Here is a 19,547-nt window from a genome sequence, read left to right as displayed (position 1 = left end):
GTAGTCAGGATTGAACCCGGGTCTCTGGCACTGTGAGGCAGCAACTCTACCGTTGCCCCTCCAGCACTTAGGGTTTTTTTCACTCAAAATTGCATTATCTGTAGTTAGAAACATAGAAAATAAGAGTAGGCCATTCGGCCCTTCGAGCCATATGATCATGGCTGATCATCCAGAATCAGTACCCTGTTCCTGCTTTCTCCCCATATCCGTTGATTCCATTAGCCTTAAGAGCTATATCCAACTCTCTTGAATAGTTAGTGAATTGGCCTCCACTGCCTTATGTGGCAGAGAATTCCACAGATTCACAATTTTCTAGGTGAAAAAGTTTTTGCTCATCTCAGTCATAAATGGCCTACCTCTTATTGTTAAACGTACCCCTGGTTCTGGACTCCCCCAACATGGGAAACGTTTTCCTGCATCTAGCTTGTCCAATCCCGTCAGACTTTTACATGTTTCTATAAAATCCCCTTTCCTCCATCTAAATTCCAGTGAATATACGGCCAGTCGATCCATTCTTTCATCATATGTCAGTCCCGCCATCCCGGGAATTAACCTAGTGAACCTACGCTGCACTCCCGCTGCAAAAATGTCTTTCCTCAAACTAGGAGACCAAAACTGCGCCCAATACTCCAGGTGCGGTCTCACCAGGGCCTTGTACAACTGCAGTAGGACCTCTTTGCTCCTATACTCAAATCCTCTCGCTATGAAGGCCAACATGCTTTCTATACTGCCTGCTGTACCTGCATGCTTACTTTCAGTGACTGATGTACAAGCACACCCAGGCCAGTTGCACCTCCCCTTCTCCTAATCTGACACCATTCAGATAATAATCTGCCTTCCTTTCTTTCAAGCTTTCTTTCCTGCTCTATTTCCCGCTCTTAATTAACCCCTTTGTCTTCCTCTGTTGAATTCTTAATTTCTCCCAGTTCTCCGGTTTGCTGCTTTCTCTGGCCAATTTATATGCCTCTTGGATTTAACACTACCCCTAATTTCCCTCATTAGCCATGGTTGAGCCGCCTTCACTGTTTTATTTTTATGCCGGACAGGGATGAACAATTGGTGTAATTCATCCATACGATCTTTAAATCTTTGCCACCGCATCTCAACTGTCAACCCTTTAAGTATCATTTGCCAGTCTATCCTAGCCAATACCCATCTCATACCATCAAAGTCACCTTTCTTCAAGTTCAGGACCCTCGTCTCTGAATTAACTGTGTTACTCTCCATCTAAATTCAAAATTCCACCATATTATGGTCACTGTTGCCCAAGGGGCTTTACACAACAAGATTGCTAACTGATCCTTCCTAATTACACAATACCCAGTCTGGGATGACTTGTCCTGTAGTTGGTTCCTTTACATATTGACTTAGAAAACCATCCCGTATACATTCCAGGAAATCCTCTTCAGTGTTGTTACCAATTTGATTAGCCCAATCTATATATAGATTAAAGTCACCCATGATGACTGCTGTACCTTTGCTACACGCATCCCTAATTTCTTGTTTGATGTTATCCCCAACCTACTACTGTTGTTTGGTGGTCTGTACACAACTCCAACCAGCGTTTTCTGCCCTTGGCTATTTCGCAGTTCTACCCATACAGATTCTACAGCATCCAAGCTAATGTTTCTCCTTGCTATTGCATTAATCTTCTCTTTAACCAGCAATGCCACCCCACCTCCTATTCCTTTCTGTTTACCTTCCTGAATATTAAATACTCCTGCATAATGAGCTCCCACCCTTGGTCACCCTGGAGCCATGTCTCCGTAATCCCAACTGTATCATATCCGTTAACAACTAACTGCGCATTCAATTCATCCACCTTATTACGAATGCTCCTCGCATTAAGGCACAAAGCTTTCAGGTTTGTTTTTCTTTTCTCCCTTCTACCTTTCACTTCTACCCTCATTTTACGGTCCTATCTCCCTGCATTGGTTCCCATCTCCCTGCACGCATAGGCTTCCACGTTGTTGACCCATCCCCCATTATTTAGTTTAAACCCACCCGTGTAGCACTAGCAAACCTGCCTGCCAGAATGTTGGTCCCCCTCCAATTAAGGTGCTACCCGTCCCTTTTGTACAGATCACCTCTGCCCCAGAAGAGATCCCAGTGGTCTAGAAATCTAAATCTCTGCCCCCTGCACCAACTCCTCAGCCACACATTCAGCTCCCCTATTTCCCTGTTCCTACCCTCACTAGCACGAGGTATTGGAAGCAAGCCAGAGATAACCACGCTAGAAGTCCTGCTTTTCAGCCTCCTACCTCTTACCTATGTCATTTGTGCCTACATGCACAACGACTTCCGGCTGCTCCCCTTCCCTCTCGAAGATGCCCTGCAATTGGTTTGGGACTTCTTGGACCCTGGGCAACAGGAAGGCGACACACCATCCTCGAGTCTCGCCTGTTGCCACAGAATCTCCTGTCCGCACCGCTGACAATGGAGTCACCCACCACTATGACTCTGCCTGACATCAGTCTCGCTGGTTGAGTCTCAGCGCCAGGATTCGAGTCACAGACCTGTCCGCTGCTCAGACTGGAAGTGTCGTCTTCCCCGACAGCTCCCAAGAGGGTGTACCTGTTTTCAAGAGGTACATCCACTGAGGTCTCCTGCACTTGTTTCATCCCCATCCTTGCCATCTTTTACCGTCGCACCTCCTGTACTCTGGGAATGACGACCTGACTGTAGGTCCTGTCCAGGAAGCTTTTCTTTTCCCAGATGGTCCTCAGGTCAACCAGCTGCTGCTCCAATTCCCTAAGTCGGTCCTTGAGGAGCTGTATCTGGACTAAGTTCCCACAGGTGGTGTAGTCAGAGGCACCAGCAGTGCCCCTGACCTTCCACATCCTGCAACAAATGCACTACAACAACATTCCTGCCATCACTGCAATAAGTCACAAATTTAAATATCAGAACACACACACATGGCCAATTTAAGCATCGCCTCCTCTCCTCGCCGAAGACTCTTGAGGCAAAGACTCAGACTTTATGTTTTGTATCTACATTAGTAAAAAAGCTGAGTTTCTACAGCAATCCATTGTGTCTATATTGATTTTCATATTTTCTTTTATGATTCTCAAATGGTTAGGTGAAATTTGATAGGTGTTCCTTTATTTGACATATTACCCAGATCTCTGGAATCACCATCACTTCATTAAGGTCCCTGACAGCAAATTATGTCACTGAATTCACTTGCACATTGCCTATGTGTCCTTTAGAAATATTTAGACAAACATTAGCATGCAATGAAGTGATATTTTGAAATTTTAATATTTTGCACATTATGCTTGGACGTAGCAAGCTTTTTATCAGTTTGTGTCCATTGAATTTGGAAAGCCCCACTGCTTTCAAATAAACATTGGCAGTTTGAATAATCGTACAGTCCAGTTGGCATAGAGTGTTGTAATTGTTATGGAACTTAATACCAAATGTGTGTGCATTACAGGATTATATAAAACAATAGTAATTGTGTGATTCTTGGGGAAATGCTGAATTATTTTTGTTAGCTTACAATGCTAGGATAAGATGTTTCATGGGGTCTGAGTCTTTTGGTAAAATAAATGGTTTTGTGGTAGGCCAGTTTACTTATAGGCAGGAAACACTAAAAACCCTGCAATTTTGAGAATCAGATTTATGTCTTTAGGAATATGGTGGTCTGCATTATTTCTTAAAACATGATTTGAAGCAAAAAGTGAAGATACAATGCAAAATTATTTGTATACTTATTCATAAAACTTGCTACATTCATCTGCTTTCTGCAGATTTGTCCCACTGATAGAACAGGTGGGAGGATTTAAATTCACATGCAAAGCTGGGAAACCTATAGGTCATGTAATAAAATTATTTGGTAACTCAAATTTCTTCCTATTAATTAGTACATGTGCACTGGTTTTAGGTTGTGAAATATAGAACTGCGAATAATAATTTTTCAAAGGAAGTGACAATCTGGCAACCAGGACTTTTAGTTTGTGTGCCATTGTTAATTGTATTTATAAGCCCCTGCTGCTGAATAAGATTGTTAACTGGGATACTGCATTCTTTTCGAGTCAAACAACCAGAGCAAGGAATGATTCCTTGGATGCACAACAGGCCCATGTATGGTGAGGAAGAAAGGAATTCACAGTTAAACTTGTTCTACATGAATGACCCATCACATAGAGGTATGTAGCTCATCCACTAATGCACCAATGTATGTGTTTGAAATGCTGGAATCCATGCCACAAAGAATAAATGGGAGGAAACAAAAATAACCTTATGGTAACATTCCATTTATGTGTATACATTGGTGACTTCAACGCCATCTAGCTTCATGACGGAAGAAAAATTAAGATATTCCTTTTCCTTCCAATTTTGTATGAAATTAGATATTGCTTTTGTTTTTCTTTTAAAGTATCATTCACAAATACTCTCGTGGACTCAAATTTGAAATATAATTGCCACACTCAAACAAGAACCAACTGGTAATAATGACGTTTTTCAAGGTGTTCTGTTCGCTGGATTGGGTATATCTATTTTACTCACATCATAGAGGGGAGGGCGCATTTAACCATTGAGTTCATGCCTGTTCTCAGAGCATTCCCTTCAGTCCTGTTTCCTCACTTACATTTGCTCTAACCTGCTCTCGTTCTGATGCCATTGATCATCCTTGTTTCTCCTGCCAGTCATTTTAACTAGGCACAAGAGGAGCAAATTACTACTTGCAATGTTTACAATATGTCAACGTCATGGATCTTACATTCCATCAAATAAACGTTTGAGAGATTAGATTGAGCCCTTGGCTCTTCAGTGACCAATGAGGTGGATTGCCAATTTCTGATCTCTTCCCCCTTCTCTAACAGTGCCAAAGTTTTCTTGAGAATTCTATGTTTTAACCCTGAAACAGTAATTGTTCACATTATTGTTTTACTCTGCCTAGTCTCTAGTAATTGTGGTTATACTTCTGTCTCTTCTATTATAAGATCTATAAGACTACATAAAATTCATGTGAATCCTAAAGTACTTTGAAGCATTTATACAAAAATATAATCTCTTCCTTATTTTTCCATGATGTAGATTTTTCTACAAAGAACAGCATACCTTTGACTATGGTTCCTTACAGTGCCTATCAAATCCCTTCTGATAAAATGCTGGACTACGTGGAGAATAAAGTGAAAAACTTTAGCAGTACACAGCCTCTCCAAAATGAAATCCGCATAAGTGGTAGCCCACCTCCCAGTATGCTATCCTCATTAAATGAAATGGGAGTCAGAGATATTGATCGGCGTGTTATCCACCTGCCCCCAATATTGGAGACAATCCGTGAGACAAGCCTTCCCTCATCACAACAAACCAGCAACTCATCCCGAAGGAATTATCGCAGAAGAGCAAGAAGTCACGAGGATATTTTGGAATCAGAGCTTCGTGGAAATCAAAGGTCCCAGGGAGGATCAAGGTCAAGTAGGAGCTCGCAAGATAGAAGATCGAACCAATACCTCGGGAACAGGAAGGGTGATGTTGAAGATGGTGGACGGATGCTTCCAAGAGAACGAAGCCATGGAGATTACAGTGATGATGAGTCTGATTATGATAGATCAAGGCACAGCAGTTCCAATCAGAGGAATGGCAGAAGAGCTTATGAGGAGGATAGGCGATCACATCACAGAAGTAGTAGAGATTATTCACCTGAACGAAGGCATAGGCGCAGAGACAGAAGCTACTCTCCTCCACCTCGAGGAAGGCATCAGGGGTCGTGGAGTTCCCTGGATGATTATGAAACCCGCTCTCATAACAGAATTCAGCAGGATGATCGAATGACAGTGTGGTTAGATACCCTGAAGAAGCCATTTAAGTATAATGAGAAGCCCCCAAGCTATCATTCAGTAGATGGGGCATCACAAGAAAGTAGTTCACGAAGATCGAACAATGGCCCCCTCTCAGTAAGTTTGTTTTTGCATTAAGATGTATCTTGTGCAGTCATTTCTATCTCAGTGCAGTTACAAACTTTCCCAACACCCTGCATGTAATCGGATTCTGGTACATTGTACATTTGAAGGTCACATTATGTTACCCTGCTACAAAGCCTCCTTGACCAGCCCATTGCTCGCACTCAATGCCCCAGGCTTTAGATGACCAGCCCATTGCTCGCACTCAAAGCCCCAAGCTTTAGATGCCTTTCCCACTCTTCAAGATCAATAGACCACTCGTTGCAGCTGTCCCATAAAGTAGCAAGGTCACCAATTCAACTCTGCTTCAGGCAGTGAATCTTGAGAGCTCATCCCTAGAATATCTTGAAGACCTTTCACAGTCTGCTGCAGTCAATGGCCTTTGAAATGTTTTGTGCATCTCCGATAATCAGACATTTTAAAACCTTCAAATACATGGGGTTAGGAGAGAGATATAGATCAGCCACGATTGAATGGCATAGACTTGATGGGCCGAATGGCCTAATTCTACTCCCATCACATGACCTTACATTTAAATAAAAATTATGTAATTAGTATATTTATAGTATTAGAAATTAGTTCAAAATATAAAGACCAACTAAACTAAATAAGCCACTTAACTGCACTTTTTATTCAAGGTTTGTAGCCCCGTTCAAATGAACACTATGGAATGCTGTGTAAAGCTGAGGAGCAGGTTATGAAATGAAGTACAGTCCGTTGGCTCAGTAAATTTGTGTTCTGCAGCTAGGAGTTCAGCAGGGAGACGAGATCTGACCTCCAGCTTGTCCCTGACTTCCATGGGCTTGGAGGTTGGAGATGAGCTGATCCATGAGGACCTTGCCAGCTGCTCTTTATGGAGCTATGGTCCAGAGGTATGGATGGTTTGGCCCAGAGCTTGGATTCTTTACGTGCAGAATTGCTTTACGTGCAGAATTCTAAAAACAAAGTTCCTCTTTGTGACTGAGCCAGGCATGGAATTTGACCATAACATAGCAAGATAAAAAGAACTCAAACAAGCCAGACAAGATCATTTCATTGTGATCAATTAAATAAAACTCTGGGCCGAGTATCTCAAAGCAGAGTTCTGACAAAGGAGGAGTGTAAAATATTGTCTGGCAAATGATCCTGCTTTGATGCTGAAAGTTTATTCTTGTGTGGATTGAACTTGAACTGCTATTTTACTCGAGCTCTGTTGCACTTTAGTTTTCCCCTTGTTAATTTTCCCACCAGCTACTTGCATGATATACCTATTTTTTTTAATGCAATACTTCTTACTTAAATCTGTTACCATTCAGAAAAAAGCTCAAACTGACAAAATCTTAATTTTGTTTTGACAGGGACATGGAAGTTCTCGGAGTGGTAAAAGTATTGTGATATGATGGAATCCTCCACTTGTCATTTTCCACAACTGATACGTTTGTCAGGTTGAAGCACAGCTGGTGACTTTTTAAACATATCTTTTCATCATGAACTCTTGACAGGACACAGCAAAGGTTCCAATTTGCATATCAGTTCAAGCTGCGCTTGAGATATGATTTTGCACAGGAACCTTTAATTTCAGACAAGAAATCTTACTTCAATCTTGTTGACTTTGATTATAGGCAATGAAATTGGATGTTGGGTAACTTAGTTTGTTTTAAATATCATGTACACTTTGGGGGGAAATTGACAGCTGTCTCATCTACACCTGGGTTTGAATCCAGTCCAGATTGAGGTTTGCTGCATTTGAACGAATACATATTACTTTGAGATTATTATGTAGATAATTCAGTTACTCTGGCTTCTAAATCTATCAAAATATTGTCTCTTAATGATTGTATTTTAGACAGAAAAAAAATCAAATGGATTATAAATGGTTGTGCTCTTGTTTTTCAATCCAGTAATTGGGAAATGTTTCAAATCTAGGAAACCATTTCAAATTCTTATGTAGAATTATTTTTAAAGTTTCATCTTTTGATATTGTTTTTAATAAATCTGGACAATGGAATAAATTAAATGTTCTTGTATTTTGTTTGAATACCAATGCACATTGTATTAATAATAAAATAACAGCTGGAGGCAATTGTGTTTGTGGAAATTGGTCAGACGAAGTGTGCAGAAATCCTGGAAACTTTAAGCTGATTTAGAAAGATGAAATCAAACAAGTACTTTGAGAAATATAAAGAAAGCAGGAAAGAACTCAAACAAAGAATTAGGAGGGACATAAAATATTATTGGCAAGTCAGATTAAAGAGATTTTTGGACATATTAAAAAACACTGAGGGTAACTGGGCGGAGGGAAGGATAACTCAAGGATAAAGGAGGAAATTTATGCTCGGATTCAAAGGATGTAGCTGAAGTACAAAATGAGTACTTTGCATCGGTATTCACCAAGGAGATGATGAAGAACCCAATGAGATCAGTACACAAATGCTATGGCATTTTGAGACCAAGATGCTGGGTCTTTTGAAGAGTATTAAGGTGGATAGGTCCTCAAAGCTGGTTGAGAACTAGCCCCAGATAATGAGAGGGACAAGAGCTGCATGTCCTGGTGTCAAGACAACCTTTCTCTCAACGTAAGACAAAGGAGATAGTGATTGACTTCAGGAAGCAACCTACCCCAGTTTGCATTAATGATGCTGAAGTACAGATGGTCGAAAACTGAATCATCCTACCACAACCAGAGCAGTGCTGAACTACTATCTCCCTTTTTGATGTCCCTCGGACTATCCTTGACCAGACTTTGCTGGCTTTACCTTGCACTAAATGTTATTCCCTTATCATGTATCTATACACTGTAAATTGATTGATTGTAATCATGTATTGTCTTTCTGCTGACTGATTAGCATGCAACAAAAAGCTTTTCGCTGTACCTCGGTACATGTGACAATAAACTAAACTGAAACTGAGGAGATTGCTAGGATCATGACAAAGATCTTTGTATCCTCCCAAGCCACAGGTGATGTTCCAGAGGACTGGAGAGTAGCCAAGTATTTCTTGAAGAAGAAAAATCGAGAATCTAAGCCAGTGAGCCTCATGTCAGTGTTAGGGAAGCTATCGGAGAGAATGCTTTGGAAATAGGATTTACTAATACTTGGAAGAAAATGGCAGTGGACCTCAGCTCGTGAGACTGAATCTGTGGAGAGATTGAACAGTCAGCTTTGTCAAGACCCTTCACATGGACTGAGCGTGTTTGTGTCTTAACTGGCAAAATACCAAATGTAATGATAAAGTTCATATAATGACAATCGAAATCGGTTCTTAGCTTAATAGTTTGAAATTTCCCCATTACTAGTGTTTCTAACAATGCGCAGTTGGAAAGCATGGTCTGAATTTGCATTAGTCATTTAGATGAGACAAGCTGCTCCAGAAAGCTTAATGTTTAGTTACCATCTTAGGAAGGAGAGCGACGTACAATCAACTGAAGATTTTAGAGACAAGACTCCTTGTTCATTTTGAAAATTTAATCAAAAATAATCACATGCAAATTCTCATGCTATATTAAAATGAACAGCTTTATACAACCAAAAATATTGAATGTACATGATTCTCATGTTCTAATGTAAGGACGTATTTTAGTGCAAAAACCTGAGTTTGTTCCATCCTTACAGCTATTGAAAGAAAAATCAGATTATAAGCAAAGCAATCAAAACAGGTTTTTGTTCGTTATTTACTAGTTATAACTTTACCTCAACTCACAATTTTAGTGTATTTCCTATCATATAAAGGTGCAAAAAGGTATTAATGAACACTATCAGAAAATTCTTAACCACCTTGCCCTCGGAGTGAAAATGAATGCAATATTTAAAATTGCAAGGCACTTATTTTGAGCAAGATTTTCTTAATATTTGATTCCATGTCTATTGATTCATTTCTTTCATTGATTTGAAGTAGTCTAAGCACATTCCTTTTCCAATATAGCAATATTGCCATCCGTAAAGGTGAATCTTGGTAAAAGTTGGCTCCTTCTGATTGATGACATGACATTCATCCAACATTCATGATCTCCCTTCATCTACAAATAAACAAGCACAGCTTTAAAACATTGTACAGTGTGAATTATATAGTGCTTTAAATCAGGAGGAAATATCGCATCACAAACTAAGCATTACATGAGCTCACTGTGGCAACTGAAACAAAATGTACACTGATTCAAGAACTGCTCAATGACGACACCAAGAAATTTCAATTCAAACAACATGAAGATTAAAAAAATTCAAAGTGACGAGTTAAAATAGTAGTTTTAGGGAATCATATACAACAGCAAAATCTGAAATGTCCATGTTTGATTTGAAACAATCTGGGCATTTATAAACACGAAATGGCAAAGTGCTGCAAAGGCAGCCAGTTCATATACACATGACACATGTAGAATGGATCAGGAATTCAGAAAAAAACATCCATTTAAAACCTCCAGTTAATTTTGAAAAGAGCAGCTGACAAGATTGAAATCCTAAGTTTTCATTTATGTGTTGGGCTAGTGACAAAGTGCAGAAAAACTGCAATACTTCAAAGCTACACCCCTTACCCCAAAATGATGAGCAGCAGTTACACAGATAAGCATCTGAAAGTTTACAAGCCACACACCAGACCCACCTCATTTTCACCAGTTAAAAGTCCGCACCGTTGGAAGATAAGTTTACAATAGTTACACCACATTGCCTTCTAAGGTCATTGAGGATGGATATTAAATGCTGACCTTGCCAACAGCTCTAATTGCATGTGTAAATTTAAATTATATCAAAGGTAGAAATTACAGAGATAACACGAGTACTCCAAAAAAAACATGGTAAATATAAAACTTTAAAATGCAACTAATTATTTTCATGTAGGTAAGTGTAAATAGTTTACGTCTCAAGAAGTATTTTAATAAAATGACAAAAAAAAGTTATGCGATAGAGCACAGCTCTTGAGGGGAAAATGTGGGAAGAGGTTCAGACTGACCATGAATTCCAATATGAGCTGACTGAGCCCCTTCCTGGGCTGCATTTGCCCGGTGGTAACAACTGGCAGACTTAAGTTGAACTAATATCAACTCTCTTAAAATCTGCTGGCATAAAATATAAACAATGAGATTAGTTCAAATTCTAACTCTTCACTGAACAGGCGAATGGCTACTTGCTTTGTTTTGGGTAAATTTGGTAAGCTGTTCAAGGACTGGGCACCAAGGCAAGAACTGACAAATGGTTATAAAACAAAAATAAAAGTAAAAGTTTTTTACCAATAAAATTCCTTTCATATTCAGGTTTGACACTGTAGTACTCCTCTGGTGTGACTGTTTTTATTCCACCAAAATAATCCAGAACCCAAATGTTGGTGATATTGAGCTTGGCAAAGAACCATCCATGATCACTTGGCCAGCTGGCCATGACTGGGTGACGCTCAAAGAGAGCTTTCTTGGCAATTTTAACTTCTTTCTCATTCACCTGTAAAAAATAACATGCTTCAATTATTTCCACACTCATACTCAGGAAACAAAAACAGGAGGGGTTATTTAAGAATATAGAAAGGTACCTTAGAACAAAGCACAATCTCATAGAACAGAGGTGTCAATGTCTAACGTGCCAATTCTTGCTCCACCATTCCCACCTCCCCCACCCCCCCCCCCACCTCCCCCCCCCCCCTCCCCAACCTCCTCCTCCTCTTTCCATCAGCTCTCTCTCCTTATCTCAATTAGACTGAAGAAGGGTCCGGACCTGAAATGTTGACTGTCCCCTCCATGGATGTTGCCTGACCTGCTCAGCAGTTATTTGCTCAAGATTCCAGCCTCTGCATGCGCTTCTCCAAATCCAGCACATTGTTGCCCAAATGTGTGGATTTGGGTTGTCTCACAAGAGCAAAAGGGAGTATATGAAGCGAGTAGTCAAGAGTGGTTTTATTGTCATATGTCTCAGATAGAAGAATTAAATTCTTACTTGCAGCAGCACAACAGAATATGTAAACATAGTACACTGTAAATATAAACAAGAAACAAAAGTTCCACACTGTATCACTCTATGATAATAATTCAAGATAACCCTTCCTGAAATACCCAATATCCGCAAACTCAGGAAGTAGAGGCGTTAATGGGATTTCTTTATAATTGCATCAGTGTGTTGGGTCCAGGAAAGATCTTCAGAAATATGCCGCCCAGGAATTTGAAGCTTTTTACTCCCTCCACCATCGTCCCATCGATATAGCCAGGTTTAGAAACATTGAAAAATAGGTGCTGGAGTAGGCCATTCGGCCCTTCGAGCCAGCACTGCCATTCAATATGATCATGGCTGATAATCTAAAATCAGTTCCTGCTTTATCCCCATATCGCTTGATCCCTATCTATATCCCTTGTGGGTCCTCATCTTTCCTCTTCTAAAGTCCACAATCAGTTCCTTGGTCTTACTGACATTGAGAGCCAGGTTGTTGTGCTGGTACCATCTGGTCAGTTGATCGATCTCACTTCTATACTTTGACTCATCATTATCTGTAATTAGTCCAACAACGGCAGTGTCATCGGCGAACTTGAGGATGGAGTTCGCACTGTGCCCAGCTACAGTGGTGAGTATAGAGTGAGTAGAGCAGGGGGCTGAGCATGCAGCCTTGCGGTGCTCCTGTACTGATGGTTATTGAGGAAGTGTTTTTGCCAATTCAAATAGATTGTGGTCTGTTGATGAGGAAGTCAAGGATCCAGTTGCAGAGAGATGCGCAGAGACCCAGTTCTGTGAGCTTGTTAGCCGGCTTGGAGGGGATGATGGTATTTAACGCCGAGCTGTAGTCTATAAGCAACAGCCTGACGTATGTGTTTTATTCTCAAGTGGTCCAATGCAGTGGAGAGCCAGTGAGATCGCATTCTCCATTGACCTGTTGTGGCAGTAGGCAAATTGAAATGGGTCAAGGTTCTTGTTGAGGTACGAGTTGATATGCGCCATAACCAACTTCTCAAAGCACTTCATCACCACGGATGTTAGTGCCACTAGTCGATAGTCATTGAAGTTTCCTATTCAGTTTCACCTTACTCTTCTTGGGCACTCTTAAAGCAGGTGGGAACCTCAGACCTCAGTAATGTCCGCAAAAACTCCAGCCGGTTGGTCTGCACGGGTTTTCAGAACACAACCGGGTATACCATCAGGTCCAGACACTTTCCGTGGGTTCACCCCCCTGAAGGGTCTTCTGACGTCAGCCTCTGTGACTGACTGTAATATAGGGGCTTGGGAAGGCACATCAGTGTTCTCCCTATCAAAGCGTGCTTTAAACGCATTGAGCTCATCAGGGAGTGATGCTTCACTGTCGCTTGAGCCGCCCCTTGTTGGAGGTGATGGCATTCAAGCCCTGCCACAGTTGCCGAAAATCCGCCTCATCCTCCAGCTTAGAGCGAAAGTCCCTTTTGACCTTTTTGTTGGCCTTATCAAGGTCATATCTGGACTTCTTGTATACCTTTGCGTCGCCAGACTTGAATGCCCGGAATTTGTTCCTTAGAAGAATGCGGATCTACTGGTTCATCCAAAGCTTCTGCTTAGGAAACACAGATGTTTTTTGTAGGAACACACTCCTCCACACATTTCCTTATGAAGTCAGTCACAATTATGGTGTATTCATTCAGGTCCATTGCTGAGTCCTTGGACATCGTCTAGTCTACTGATTCCAAGCAGCCCCGGAGCTGTTCCTGTGCCTCCCCTGACCAGCTGTGCAGTCCTCACTGCTGGGGTGCGCTCTTCAGTTGCTGCCTGTAATGCAGGGAGAAGCAGCACAGCTGAATGGTTGGATTTCCTGAAGATGGATGGATGGAGAAACCTTCAGGCTGGATGGCTGAATCTGGGAGTGAGCCATGTCCCTGTGAAACATAGCACACAGCATTCCTTCAGCTCCCATTGGTAAAGCAGCCTTGACCTCAAGTCCTCCACTTTATTCTCCAGTGACTGTACATTGGCTAGTAGAATGATAGGGAGAGGGGGTCGTAGTCTGACTTGTAGTCTTGTCCGCCGGCCATGTTTCCAGGCACAATGGAGGCCTCCCCACTGTTTCCAGGTACTGTGATCCTGCGATCCTCTGCGAGTTCGGGGATTCCCCTGCGATCGGAAATTCCCTTAGTCAGCAGCTCCATTGCCGTGGGTAAATCACAATAGCGCTAATATGTTTAAATGCAATAGCTGCTTGTTAGTTTTTACAGCACTGAGTTGTGCTGTTTCTTTTATATAGGTAAGCTCAGAACAACTATATTTTATTATTTTCTGCTGTGCTGCTTGCAACATGTCGCCTCAGACAAGCACCATCTTGAGATCCGACTTAAGGTAGTGCAAATTTGCTAACTACAAGCATGCCTCAACTCAGAATGGCCATGGTTTTGGTGCTATTGTGTAATAATACATCTTCAAACAACAGCAGGATCAACGGTATAGCAGTCCGCGTTATGTGGCAGCGTACCGTTACAATGGTTCCACTGAGCATCACACGACAACAAAGTGGACTTTGGGCATCAAACCCATTTTTCCGACAGTAGTCCGTCTCTGCCAAGGTCATGGCCAGAGAAACCTCTGGATTAATCTAAAGTTAAAGCGAGAAACATTCAAAGTAAATGGAAATAAAAATGTCAAAGCATCCACAGCAATTCATAGATGGAAAGTTGGATCACTGAACCCTCTTGCTCAGAAGACTGTCATTTGGGTTACTGCTCCTGTAACAAATATAGCCCTGTCATTCCACATCCCCTACCCCAAGTTCTGCAACTTTAAAAAATTTATAGGCAAGAGGAAGAATTGTATTCAATATTCATTTTGTTCCAACAAAAGTATATTCCAGATCACAACACTCCACTCAAACATCCCACGTCAACAACCTGATGTTATTGAGGTATATAAAATCATGAGAGGAGTAGATCGGGTGGATGCACAGAGTCTCTTGCCCAGAGTGGGGGAATCGAGAACCAGAAGACTTTAATATCCAGTATTCTTTGTGGGAGAACAATTCGATTGGCTCAAATATCTTTAAATAATTGAACTTGCTCATCCCTGATAAAAAAGAAATCCAGGGTTTATGACATTAGGTATTGCAAGGCAACAATGTTGGATGACACGAGATTATTTCTTAATGAACTGGTTGCAGCAGTTTACAAAAAAAATAACACAGGAAACAAGCTGTGGAAAAACACAGACTAGGTTCAAGTTATGTATCTCAAGCGTAGGCACAAAAAACAACAGGTCCTGAGTATCAGCACACAACCAGTAAACTATCTTCTCAATTATCCAAACAAAAACAGCCTTGCCACAAAAAACAATAAATGTTCATCATTTGAATATTTCAAAACAAGATTGAAATGGGGCAATGCCAAATGTATACTTCTTTTAAAGCTTCTCAGGTGCATTTGAGTTCAATTAGTACATTTTACAGAGTGGAGCAATAATCAAATGAAAAACTATAGTCAGAACATGCAGCCTACCCTGACTCAGCAAAACATTCAGAGTGGCTGCCTAATCTTCAAAGTGGCATGACCTAATCTGTAAGTCACACCCATTCTGGTGATGATAAACAATGTTAGCTGTGTCTCTATCATTTTCAAAGTACTAAAAATTTGAAACGAAGTCCTGTTGAAATACTGGCTCTTCATAACATCTCTCATTCAAAAACACTTTTCCAAGCAGAGGACTTCCCACTCTTGTCCAACGTCACGCTTCAGCTGCCAATTTAAAACTGATAATACATATTTTTAAACAAAAATTTACTCGATCACCCAGGATTACAACCCTCATCTTCACTGGTCAAGTGCCCATCACAGCCATTACCCACTGACACCAAATCAAACAGTGCTTGATAAAGTACCAAGCTGAATTACCACATTTTGTTGGTCCTGTCGGACTAGGGTCATTATTTCATATGGCTTTTAAAGCAATCAGCCATTAATTTATTCCCTTTTCCTATAAAATTTGTCGTTTTCAACATTCCGAGTCTCGTTTATTTCTCATGCACCAAATATTTTCCTCACTTCTAATTTTCTCTTTTCATCAAGCCTTCGAGACATTGAGAGAATCCTGCAAATTTCAGGAGAAAGGAGCATCAGGAAAGTTAAAGGCGATGCAGCAAGTATCACATATCTAACTCAATCAGTAACACTGACGTTGTAAGAAAGACTGGCACTGCAGTTAGTGCTGCTGCTGATCTGATCTGTGTGCAGTTCTCCCCATCACCAGGCAGGTTTCCAGAAGGTACCTGGTTTCCTCTCACATCCCAATCCTGACCATGGGTGCTGTCTGTATGGAGTTTGCACGTTCTCCCTGTGAACGTTTTCATTTTTTTCCGAGTGCTCCAGTTTCCTCCTACATTCCAAAATCATCGGTCAGTGCAGACTCGGAGGGCCAAAGGGCCTGTTTCTCTGCTGCAACTCTAATCTATACACAAAACTGTCCATTGTAAATGACGTAATTGTATGCCAGAATAAATAAGAGGTTGATGGGCTTGTAATCCTACAACTTAAAATCTTCCACAAAGAATTTGAGGTAGATGAGACTGACAAGATGGCTCTGCTGAGAACTTGCACCTGCTGGACATTAGAATAAGTCCAACAGTACTATTTTGAAAAAATATAATCCTCATTATTAAACCATAAAATGCTGGAAATAGTCAAAATGTCAGGAGGCATCCGCACAGAGGGTTACAATTTGCTTTGTCACTCCATGGTTGCTGCCTGACCTGCTGAACAAGTGTAGCATTCCCGTTTTACTTCTGATTTCCAGCAGCAGCAGTTTTTTTGTTTGAAGTTACCACCATTGCCCTGTCCAGTATTTTATCCTCAAAAATTAACATTGTAAACATTATTGGATTACATTTAGATTTATTATTGTCACATGTACCAAGGGATAGTGAAAAGCTTTGTTTTGCATTCCATCCAAACAGATCAGATACAATCAATTCATTCAGGTACAATAGGTAGAGCAAAGGAGTTTTTGTTTTGTTTTATATTACAACAGCGACTGCAGCTCATAATTCTTCATTAAAAGTTTTGGAAACATTTAGCAGAGCAGGCACCATCTGTGTGAAATAGTGAGTAGATCTCTTCCATGAGGATGAGACGCCTTCGAGAATTGTAAAGTGCCTGATTGATTGGAACTTTTCACCAGAGTAGGGGAGTCAAGAATCAGAGGGCAGTGCTTTAAGGTGAGAGGGGAAACATTTAATAGGAACCTGAGGGACAACCTTTTAAAGAGGTTACAAGCTGCCAGAGAAGATAGTTAAGGCAGGTACAATAACGACATTTAAAAGACAGGTACATGGACAGGAAAGGTTTAGAGGGATCATGGAGCAAACGTGGGCAGATGGGGCATCATGGGCAGGATGGTCCGATGGGCCTGTTTAGATGAAGGATGCGGGTCCCGGGCCCTCACCTTGATGTCCTGCACCGACACCTCTAGCGGGGTGAGGTAGAGGTAGGGCACGCCGCTGCCCTGATGCCGCGGCCCGTCGCTGAGCGAGAAGACGTTGGAGAAAGGCAGCCCGGCCAACGGCTTATGCGTGGAGATGGTGGCCATCGAGCACCAGTCGCAGCTGTTGACCACGTAGCGCGCCATCCGCGCCACCTCTCCGTGAGGGGGGATCGCTCCCGCACAGCTGAGAGCCAGCAGCCGCAGGAGACCAGCAAGCGCCGTCGCCATCATCTTCATCATCGTCTCACCTCAGTCAGTGCGTCCGTCTGACAACACCAGCACGTGACCGCAGCCCCACATGGGCCGCCCGATTCGTCATCCCGCTACACCACGTGATCCGGACCATACGTCACGCAACCAGCCACTGCGCCACGTGATCAGGACCACACGTCACGCAGCCAGTTAATGCACCACGTGATCATGCACACACGTCACGCAGCCAGTCACTGCACCACGTGATCAGGACCATCGCATCATACAGCCAGCCACTGCACCACGTGAGCAACCCCATCCCGTCACGCAACTAGCCGCTGCACCACGTGATCCGGACCATGACGTCACGCAATCAGCCCACTGAGTCACGTGAGCACAAAGTGCTGGAGGAACTCAGCAGGTCAGACAGCATCTGTGGAGGGAAATGGACAGGCAATATAAGTTGTGCAGGAAGGAACTGCAGACACTGGTTTAAACTGAAGATAGAGACAAAAAGCTGGAGTAAATCAACGGGTCTGGCAGCATCTGTGGAGAGAAGGAATAGGCGACGCTTCAGGTCGAAACCCTTCCACAGACTCAAGGGAAAGGGAAAGAGAGAGATAGGTAGTGAGATATAGAAAAAAAGAAATTAAAGATATGCCAAAGCATAACAATGATCAAAGAAAGGAGGAGCCCACAATGGTCCACTGTTGGCTATGAGATAGGTGACAGCAAGTTATGTTGACAGTGAAACTCAATGGGACGACAGAGAAACTAGTACGATGACTGGGGGGTGGGGGGGTCACAGAGAGAGGGGATGCAAGGGTTACTTGAAGGTAGATCTCCGCCCGACTGACGGCAGTGCCGTGCTCAGTGCCTTCCTCTCCGCTTTCCTCTCCCCCCTCGCACGGAGGAGCTTTAAGCGGCGTTGCCGGGCTCGCAGGAGGGGGGTTCGAGTGGGTGGAGGGGAGGGAGAGGGTGGGGGTAGGAGGGGGTGGGGGGAAGGAGAGAGTGGAGGAGGAGAGAGTGGGGGTGGGGGGGAGAGTGGGGGTGGGGGAAAGGAGTGGGGGGCAGGGGAGGGTGGGTGTGAGGGGGTTGGGGTAAGAGAGGGGATGGGGGAAGGGGGACGGGGCAGGGGAGAGTTGGGGTGGGGAAGAGGGGAGAATGGGGGAGGAGAGAGTGGGGGTGGGGGGAAAGTGGGGGTTGGGGGGTGGGGGAGGAGTGGGTTGGGGGAGGAGGGGGTGGGGGAGGGGAGGGGAGGAGGGCAGGGTGGGGTGGGGAGAAGGGAAGATTGGGGGTGGGGGGAGAGTGGGGTGCGGGCAGGGAGAGTGGTGGTAGGGGGAGGGGAGGTAGGGGCGAGTGGGGGTGAGGGGAGGGGGGCATAGGGGTGGGGAGGGGGAAATAGGGGTGGAGGGAAGGCTAGGGGGTAGGGGAGGGGCAAGTGGGGTAGGGGGCAGGGGCAGGGAAGGGGCAGATGGGGGTGGGTAGGGGGGATGGAGTGGGTCAGTGGGGGGAGGAAGGGGGATAAAGGGGATTGAGTGGGGGTGGAGGGTGCTACAATACAGGAGAGGGATTGGGTTCAGGTCTCATTCAGTGACACCCTCTCCCCTTCCCTGTCCCCCCTGTACATGGAATGGGCCCAACGGGTCCACTTGGTCTAGTTTGTTCTATATCTCTCATTTCCCTGTCCCTTGGCTCTCATTCTGAAGGATCCATAACCAAAGCGTCACCTATTCCTTTTCTCCAGAGATGCTATCTGACCCACTGAGTTACTCCAGCTTTTGTGTCTATCTTCATTTAAACCAGCATCTGCAGTTCCTTCCTTCACCCCTTAATATTGCCTGTTCATTTCACTCCACAGATGCTGTCTCACCCACTGAGTCCCTTCAGTAGTTATTTTTTTCTAAATTCCAGCATCAGCAAACTTCTATGTCCCCATTAAGTTCATTCACCAATTGTGGAATCAAGGGTCATTGGGATCAGACAGGAAAGTGGAGTTGAGAAAAATTATTTGATTTCATTAAATGGTAGAACAAGCTCAAGAGGGATTTGGCATATCTCTCATAGTCTTATG

The 19,547-nt window shown here is 43.0% G+C and overlaps 2 protein-coding genes across 2 annotated transcripts in view; one reads left to right on the top strand and one right to left on the bottom strand.

Annotated features, from left to right (window-relative positions):
• ildr1a (immunoglobulin-like domain containing receptor 1a) overlaps nucleotides 1–7,795 on the top strand; it is a 63,406-nt gene extending 55,611 nt beyond the window's left edge. The window contains exons 8-10 of the mRNA XM_078409035.1: nucleotides 4,041–4,154; nucleotides 5,047–5,909; nucleotides 7,253–7,795. Coding sequence (XP_078265161.1) covers nucleotides 4,041–4,154; nucleotides 5,047–5,909; nucleotides 7,253–7,294 — 1,019 coding nt within the window. The 3' untranslated portion in view covers nucleotides 7,295–7,795. The remainder of the gene's footprint in view (nucleotides 1–4,040; nucleotides 4,155–5,046; nucleotides 5,910–7,252) is intronic.
• Nucleotides 7,796–9,376: 1,581 nt separating this feature from the next.
• On the bottom strand, nucleotides 9,377–17,646 carry creg1 (cellular repressor of E1A-stimulated genes 1). The gene is made up of 4 exons (XM_078408650.1): nucleotides 17,243–17,646; nucleotides 14,292–14,411; nucleotides 11,116–11,320; nucleotides 9,377–9,909 (listed from the first exon to the last, which is right to left on the bottom strand). Exons 1-4 carry the CDS (start codon nucleotides 17,519–17,521, stop codon nucleotides 9,893–9,895), a joined length of 621 nt encoding a protein of 206 aa, XP_078264776.1. The 5' UTR covers nucleotides 17,522–17,646; the 3' UTR covers nucleotides 9,377–9,892.
• Between the last annotated feature and the right edge of the window lie 1,901 nt (nucleotides 17,647–19,547).

This window comes from Rhinoraja longicauda, chromosome 12 (assembly GCF_053455715.1).
Source record: "Rhinoraja longicauda isolate Sanriku21f chromosome 12, sRhiLon1.1, whole genome shotgun sequence".
Lineage (NCBI taxonomy): Eukaryota > Metazoa > Chordata > Chondrichthyes > Rajiformes > Arhynchobatidae > Rhinoraja > Rhinoraja longicauda.
Note: the sequence above shows the minus strand (reverse complement) of the source record. Positions and strands in the feature narration are given on the sequence as shown.

What these genes read in the sequence shown, in the direction of transcription:
- creg1 (XM_078408650.1), bottom strand. Translation starts at nt 17,521, where the DNA reads ATGATGAAGATGATGGCGACGGCGCTTGCTGGTCTCCTGCGGCTGCTG. An exon ending in TGTCGGTGCAGGACATCAAG is followed by an intron (nt 14,412 to 17,242) that starts GTGAGGGCCCGG and finishes CTTTAACTTTAG; the next exon opens with ATTAATCCAGAGGTTTCTCT. An exon ending in TCAGTGGAACCATTGTAACG is followed by an intron (nt 11,321 to 14,291) that starts GTACGCTGCCAC and finishes TATTTTTTACAG; the next exon opens with GTGAATGAGAAAGAAGTTAA.